This window comes from Ursus maritimus, unplaced genomic scaffold (assembly GCF_017311325.1).
Source record: "Ursus maritimus isolate PB19 unplaced genomic scaffold, ASM1731132v1 scaffold_28, whole genome shotgun sequence".
Lineage (NCBI taxonomy): Eukaryota > Metazoa > Chordata > Mammalia > Carnivora > Ursidae > Ursus > Ursus maritimus.
In genome coordinates, this window is record NW_024425341.1 from 27094778 (window position 1) to 27103178 (window position 8401).

At 42.3% G+C, this 8401-nt stretch overlaps 1 protein-coding gene across 1 annotated transcript; it reads left to right on the forward strand.

Moving 5' to 3' along the window:
• The first annotated feature begins 1010 nt into the window (after positions 1 to 1010).
• Positions 1011 to 7193, forward strand: LOC121105628 (beta-defensin 130B-like). The gene is made up of 2 exons (XM_040643160.1): positions 1011 to 1119; positions 7012 to 7193. Exons 1-2 carry the CDS (start codon positions 1062 to 1064, stop codon positions 7191 to 7193), a joined length of 240 nt encoding a protein of 79 aa, XP_040499094.1. The 5' UTR covers positions 1011 to 1061.
• The last annotated feature ends 1208 nt before the right edge of the window (positions 7194 to 8401 follow it).

The following is an 8401-nucleotide window of genomic DNA, read 5'->3' on the forward strand; positions in this document are numbered from 1 at the left end:
CCTGATGGAGGTGTTAACTAACACCATAGTGGTAATCATATCGCAACATATAAATGCATCAAATCAACTCACTGTACATCTTCAATCTAGGCAAGTTATATGTCAATTCTTAAAAATAAATTAAATAATAACACATTAACAACAAACATGAACACGATCAAAAGTAACCAAAATAGGAGACATAAAAGTATATAAAATTTTCCCCCAAAAAGCTGGTATCACATATGAAAGTTTATAAATGAAAATATAATTTAGATAAATGTATCATTAAGCCATTGATCGGTAAGTAAATTAGCCTTAGAAGACTTGGTTTTAGGTCAACTGATTCTTGGCCAAAGGCATGTTTTTAGATTTTCAATACAGCGATTTTATACAGAGGGGCAGGGTGAGAGGTTAGGAAGTCTCTGGAAGTTGTACCCATATAATCTTTTGACAATAAATGGTTATTGAAGAAATAGTGTGCTCTTTGTCTTTGATATTTTAACTCTCCTGATCTCACATGTGGGACAGTTACACAAAGGATTAATAGATGAGAAAATGTTAAGTCTTCAGTGTGACCTAAGCCTATTTACCTTCCAGATACTATTAAGAACATTGTACAGATATGACACTAGTCTCTTTTTTCAGGAATAACTTAAAAATGCAACTTCTTTTTTTTTAAAACAGTCCTTAGGCAATTTTCTTATCCTTATTGTGGAAAAGAGTGTATTGTGGAAGAGTTCTCTTGCAAGTCAGAGTACTTTTGGTAATAAAGATTGTACACTCACATGATCTGGTGTCTTGGCCTCCTTCAAAAGACGACTGGCCAAAGGCACTGGCCTCTGGGGAATTTGAGATCCCGTAGGAAAAGTAAAGGGTTAACCATCTGGCTTCCTGTAATTAGGTTAATTTGTCACCAAATTTAGAGATTCCAGGGTTTGGAAATATTCCAACGGAAGCTGTTTTATTTTCTTACTTGTTAAGCTTCACTGACCAAAAGGAACCTCAGTCCCCCAGAAGTAAATAAAAGGCCCTGTCTTCCACTATCCCTGATCACTCACCTCTCTACTGGGCATTCCATCATGAGACTCCATTCCCTTCTTTCTGTTCTCTTCCTCTTTGTGACTATGATACCAAAAGGTAAGATGGTGAATAACTGTAGGTTCCTTAGGAGAAGCTGAATAACTGTGGGTTTTTTAGGAGGTCTACTGGGATGCTCAATGATACTATAGCCATTTTAACTCAGACCTTAATGCTCAGCCTTAGGGGATCAGAAGTCTATCATGATCCTCTCCCTTAGAACTGATGAGGCCCAAACTGTAAAACCAAATATTTCCATCAACAGAAAATGAGATCCAGGAGCTCCATACTTAAAAAGTGGGGCTCAACTAAAAAGAGAGTGAAGAAGCTATGACATATGACTTAAGGCTTAGCAAACAAATCAAGTAGCCTTTACCAGGCCCCTCTCCAAAAAGGAGAGTGCACATGGCAGCTCTTCGTTCAAACTTGGCTAGTGAACGGAAGTGAGGTAGAGTCTGTCGGTGAGGAATATTTGTGAAGGGCAGAAGTTAGGTCCTTAAGACAGAGCTCCACAAGAAGGGATTGCATTAAGTTATAAAAAAAAGACAATAGGGAGCAGGGGAATTTGGAAAAAGTATAAGCAGAGGAATAAAGTATTTGGTGGCAAAATTTCAAGCATAGGACAAAATACGGATAAAGCATTTTAAGAATATGAATTATATCTTTAGGACCCATGATTCAGAAGTTTGAATATGAAAATGTAGAATCAAAGGAAAAGGGGAATGTGGTCCTCTTCAGGCTGGTTCAACCAGATCGTCATAAGAACTAATAATTCCTCTCCCCACCGTTAATGGAGGGATGTTCGCATCTCTCAAAATAATGTCTGTGGTCACTGAACACAGATGAGGCCTGGATAACTCACTTGCTTTGTTGGTTCATCTCTAAGATTCTTTTAAATATAATCAACAGTACTTGTTTGATCTTTGCCTACTCTGTGGCTATCTTGGGATCTACCTGGTATATAGTCGTCTCCAACTGAAGGAGTTTACAACGTAATTCTCATTTGGTTCTCAGATCTGTCACAAGAAGACACAGCTGCAGCCAGACACACTTGTAGTGACATGCAATGTAAAATCATACAATGATCATGCCTTAAAATTAGAAGGCAATTTAATGGTGAATTCTTTAATTTTACAGATAGGAGAATCCATGTCTACATGAAGAATATGACTTTACTGATGTCACACAGGTAGTGGCAACACTGCATCTAGAAACACCTTTAATCTGGGTCAGTGTGGGTCCCATCAATCTACAGGTGTGGATATGCCCGTAAAATGGTAACCCTGATTTCTCTCAGAGTTTTTACCTCAAAATCTCCTAACTAAATATCAAGGAATCTAAGTAGATTCCTATATTTCCTCTTTTGGAAGATACAATGTCTGCGAAACATCTTATTTCACTTGCCTCCAAATTCTTTCCTTCACTGTTTAAGGTAAGCATGTCACATGGGCTAAATGTTCTGCCATTATTACTGGACTATTAATGCTAGTCTTTAAATTCTCCTGATCTGTGTTCCTTAAAATCAGATAAACTGCCATCAACGAAGGCACTTGCCACAAGAGAATTATGCCTGCACAGTGGATGACTGAAAGGTTTTGCTCATGCTTGCCTTCCACCATCTGAGCTAAATTCAGCTCAACTAAATCGCTGTCTCCTCCCCGAAGTCATAGCCCATGTTACTAGCTGGGTCTTTTTTTTTTTTTAAAGGGTTAACAAGGGATAGATCTCCTTGAAGTAGACTTTGGCCAAAAGCCACCATTCTAGTGGGAAAGGGGACACGGCAATGGTTCAGTAGTAGTGAGGGAAGCACACTGAGAAAAAAGGTGTCTTAGAGCAAAGGCCAGAAATGATTTATGGTAAAATAGGATTCTAGGAAATCTAAGGCTAACATTTAGAGAAGTTAATATGATAATGACAAGACTGGATACTCACAAATACAATAGTGCATCCAAAAGTAAGACAGTCTTAGATAGTAGATAGTAGATAGTCTAAAACAGACCGAAGCCAAGGGGTTTTATCAGGAACAGGAGAGAGAGAACGCGTGTGGGGTCAGACAGTACCTTATCGCGTTCCATGGTAACAAATATTTACGAGCACCTCTTATTATTCACACGCTGTGTCTTTCACCAACACCCAGGGTACGGTGGGAAACAAAGGAAAGTGTTTTCCACTATAGACGACAGACATTAGTCAAATGATTACACAAATTAATATAGAATTATAAATGTTAATAAGCACAATGGAGAAGAACAGAGTACTATGAGTGCCCCTAACATGTGGTCATTGTCTTGTTTGCAATGTCAGAGACATCCTTGAGGCATGTCTTTGGAGCCCCAAATAGAAAGATAAGTGTTAATGAATCGCTTGCGAGAAGCAGTCAACACTGCTGGCAGAGGAAGATGCCAACGCAATGTCGCTGATGGAGAGGAGAGCACAGCGTGCCAAGGAACTGCAAGAAGGCCGCCACGCTAGCTGGGTACAAACCGGCACTAGCTCATACTAGAAAAGGTGCCAGGCATTTCATGGAATGACATGAAGGTAGAAGTGGGCACCCAGGCTAAGTCTGTAGGGGGCATTTTAAGAGCCAGGAGGGCAAGGCAATCAGACTTTATACATGGGTAATAGAAATTACTAGTATCTAAATCACACAGGGGTTCTCGATTTCTGCACATACACTAGGCTTATGTATGGGTGCTCGGCAGCCTGCAAGCTTGACAGGTCCCCTTGACATCTTCCCTTTCTTTCACCATTTCAATTGTCCTGTCCTCAGAATCCCTTCCTGGTTCCACTGCAGAAGGAGTGTCAAATTTACAGTAGCTTCCTTCCTTTCTAATCTTGGGAGAATCGTCTTTAGAGGTAAACGCATGGAATTAAGTCTGAGAAACCACCAGCAACTGTGTGAAAATAGAGAAAATGTATAAATAACAATCGTAAGGAATTAGGAAATCAAAATTCCTATCTTTTCCATCTTATAGTTACTGTGATCTAATGGAAAATAAGCCTGATCTGCTCTCTGTGGATTCTCCATGTCATGATCATGCTCAGACTGTGCTCTCTCTCTGTCCAATAAATAAATAAACTCTTAAAAAAATCAAATAAAAAAGGTCACTGTTTTCATGAAGGAAGTTTCTCCAAAGAAAGTACATAATCCAAACAGAAAATGTTGGTTTATCAACCTACAGTCCAATGAATGTTAACTGATCCCTACTTGAGCATATATCTTCATATGTCTCTCAAAAAGATCCAAGATGTCCTAGAAAAGTATATGTATTTTAACTGAGAGTAGGGACATAAAGAGGCTAGAATGGCATAATGCTTTTCTTCAAAAGACTTATTTATTTATTTGAGAGAGAGAGAGAGAGAGAGAGAGATGGAGAGGGGGGAGGGGCAGAGGAAGAGGGAATAGAGAGACTCTCAAGTAGACTCCTTGATGAGCGTGGAGCCTGACTCGGGGCTCAAGCGCGTGACCCATGAGATCATGACCTGAGCCTAAATCACTAGTTGGCTGCTCAACTGACTGAACACCCAGGCGCCCCAGAATGGCCTAACTCTTGAATTGATTAATTAGCTCCCCGACAATTAAGACAATTAGAGCATTCTTCTTATACTGACTCTGGAGAAGAATATTTAAACAGAGCACGTTGGACAGGAGCAAAGACAGCCTGAACTCTATATTACCTACGGAAAAGAAAACTGCCAATCTATTTCTTAGCTGATAAAGTTCCAGGGAGAGCCCACCCCACCCAAACACTGTTCTCCAAGCCCCCACCACAAGAAATAGAACAGCTAGTAACTCAGTGAGTTCTTACGCTGAGAAAATCATGTCCTTTTTGAGGTTAGATGTATGTTCTCTTATATGGTCTTTTATTTTTGTGTGATTCTAAGTTTCCCCCATTTCATCTACGGACGTTTATGTTGTGATACCATAGGAAGTAAGCATCTACGTCTTCTTTTCCCAACAGCAATGATTAAATACATATCCCTTCTCCCACTGCATGTGACATAACCATTATAACACATTAATAGCATACAAATTCTGATATCTATTAGATCATTCTCTTCAATTGCTCTATTTATCTACTATTACGCCAGTGAGTGAAAATAAGTGTCAATATCTGGGAAGAAATGCTCTTCCGTATGAACCAGGTGACTTAATATTACCTTCCGGACTTGAAGTAGTGCCTGGGCATGAACACACGTCCCAGTCATGGTTAGAAGGGAGATTATAACTCTAGGGCTTCCTGGTCAGGTGACACGTCCTTAAATCAAGCCTCCTATTCAGTAGACAGCACGTCACTGGAAGGATGAATTGCTCTGATCCTTTTGACTCAAGCGAGAGGCATCTGGCAAGAAGAGAGTGGTGCTACCCTAGACCACGGACCGTCACAGGAAGTTGAACCTTCCAGTATAATGCGTGACAGGACTACCCTGCTGCTTCTCGCTCCGTCTTTCCCCGTACCAAGAAGTTTTGATTTTAGTTTCATTAGGACACCTGAAAATGTCCCCATATGTTACACTGAGCACCTGGACGAAGTTATCACGGGAGAGACTAAGCCACCAACGGGAACGCTGCACAGCGGAGCACGGGCCTGTGCTCTGTGTAGACGAGGCAGCCGAGCCCACGCCTGGCACAACTGTCTCGTGAGAACCTCGGTTCTCTCCCTGAAGGACAGAGATTTTCTCCTCCAGAACTGGCCCAGCAGAGACAGCGCCACAAGACATGGCCCAGCTCCCCCACGAGGCCATTCTCGTGTTGCCCGGAGACCCCGTGTTAATAGACGGCCAGCCTGCGGCCAGGGTGTGACCCCAGCTGGCTCCGGGCTGGATCCTCTAGCAAGACTAGAACAGTGTCACGCAGGTTCTGAAAATTCAGTTACAGAAGGCTGTGTTGGGTTAGTTGGCTATTATTTTTCTACAGAATGGAGAAACAATTGTAAGACGCTGATTTACATTAAAAAAAAGATTCAGAGGCACAAAGGGGGTCACACTAGGAGTGAAGAGGTACAAGTCAGGCAGCAAAGACACCAGTTACGGTTAGCATTGTTACAGGAAGTAAAGACAACAGGAGATGCGGGTGGGTTAACTGGATGGTTCGGGGACTAATGTCTATTAATGAACATGAACAGAGTGTGTCTTTTATGTAACGTCCACAGGGATCCACAGGGGAAAGAAGGAACCCTAGTTATGCCTGAAAGGCTACAGGAAGGACCCTAAGAATAAAGCAAGCTCCTCCCTTGGGCACACACTCTGTTACGTGCTTCTCAGTGGCCAAACGAATTAGGAAAACAGATACATTTAAGGAAAAACACATTTCAGCTTTTGAGAGAAATTCTTTTCACGTATCTACAGATAAGTGGCATTAGACAACACAGAAAATGTGTTGTCCGCAGAGTCCTCAATGGGGAAATTAGGTAAGGTGGACTCTACAGGATTGGCGAACTGTCTATAAAAGGTGCTAGACTCGTTCCATCGGACAGGGATGCCGTAAGCGTGGACGGGGTGATCAGAGAGGGGACGGAAGGATGGATACTTCCTTTGAAAGAGTGCTTTTTAGTGAAGGTATTGGCATTTGGGGCAGGACAGTTCACTAGGGGGGAATCCAATAACCTCCTGCTTTACCCACTAAATACCAACGATGCCTCCCCAGTCCTGGTAGCAACAACAAATCAATCCGACATTTCAAAATGCACTGCCCCAGATGAGGACAATTCTCTCAAAGCTTCTCGAAATCAGCCTGCCCACTCCAAGATGTGTATAGTCCTGCACTCCTAGCCCTCCTCCCCACAAAAGTGCACCCCCTTGAGCTGAAGCACCTGATCTTTTCCTCTAGGAAATACCATCTCTTCTATCCCAAGGCCATTTGTAAATTTATTGCTTTGTGTGCATGACTGACAATTTGGTGGTCATTTAATGTGCTGGTGATTTAATGATGTCAAATCTCTCTCTGTGCAGCGAGGACTGGCGTTATTCCCGGGCAGAAGCAGTGTGTTCTCCTGAAAGGCGTGTGCAAGGACGGAGGATGCACAACCACGGATGACACCATTGGTGAATGTAACGAGGAGAAAAAGTGTTGTAGAAAGTGGTGGGTCCTTTTTCCCTATGCAACGCCGGTTCCCAAAGCAAAATCTCCTTAGTGGGAACAAACTAGAAGCCCTTCGAACTCCAGAACACACGGATAAGTTTTGCAGTGCTGTATTTAACCCGCCTTGTTTGTCTCCCTTGACTGGAAATAAATGTCCTAAATCCACACGCACTCATCCCTGGGGAATTTCTTCTCGATGCACATACAAGCCTCTTAGGAACTCCAAGACAAAACTACATAATAGAGGACTCGCATACCCTCAAGGTATTTCTAGAACATTTCTTAAAAATGATAAAGATAGAAGCTTGAAATAGGTAAAAAAGTAAGGATATGAACGAGCAGTAGGTCGTGTTTGATCATCTCAAGTGGATTATCAACCCTCCACACCACCTGATTCTGGACAAATACCATCTCATGACTAGCAGAGACTTCCGGAAGTGACGGGGATGAAGGTCTCCTGACCACGTGGTCTTGCGGATACTGCCCCTGGGAACTAGGCGCATTGCACCAGTCATGCTAACACTGGCCTGAGGCTGGCCTCCTGTCCCCGTCACACAGCCCCGGGGGCGCGGAACAGGACAGCCTGTCTGCCTGTAGGCTGTCTGCTCTGGGCAGCTGGATTGCTGAAGAGCTGAGAACCCAGCATTCACCATCGGATAACTGCACCTGCTGGCTGAAAAAATTCCCACCATACTCGTCATAATTCTGGATAATTTCTACTTAATGGCTAAGCAAATTTAAGGGCAAGAGTCCAGGAATGCTACATGACGTGAGTTTCACAAAGATGGAAACAATTACCCCACAAACAAAATTCTCTTGTCTTTCTCATGACATATTAGATCAAAATAAGTAACAACATCAGGGGGAGGGAGCAACATGACAAAGGAAGCTAGAATTTTATTTTGTTAATGGTGTGGTGCATGGTTACCATCGCTGAGAACTTATTTCTCCCAGAGCTCAGCTCTTCTCTGTTCTTCCTGACCTTGAGAGCCCATAAAGATTTCAAAGGTTTCCTTTAGGTTCTGTCTTATTACTTAGAATGCTGCTAGACACATACGCACCGATGCCCAGAGTAGCTCTTGGTTTCAAACCGGAAGCACATACAAAATGCAACTTGAAATCATTAGCCATAGAAAAATGCAATAAGCCGTAATTGAAGCCAGTAGATTTTGTCAACAGAGTATTGACTGGAACATTAAGGAAAGTTCAGAGTGTCTCCTCTCTTTCAATCCAGAAGGACTGACATGAACAGTCTAGGTT

What these genes read in the sequence shown, in the direction of transcription:
- LOC121105628 (XM_040643160.1), top strand. Translation starts at nt 1,062, where the DNA reads ATGAGACTCCATTCCCTTCTTTCTGTTCTCTTCCTCTTTGTGACTATG. An exon ending in TGTGACTATGATACCAAAAG is followed by an intron (nt 1,120 to 7,011) that starts GTAAGATGGTGA and finishes CTCTCTGTGCAG; the next exon opens with CGAGGACTGGCGTTATTCCC.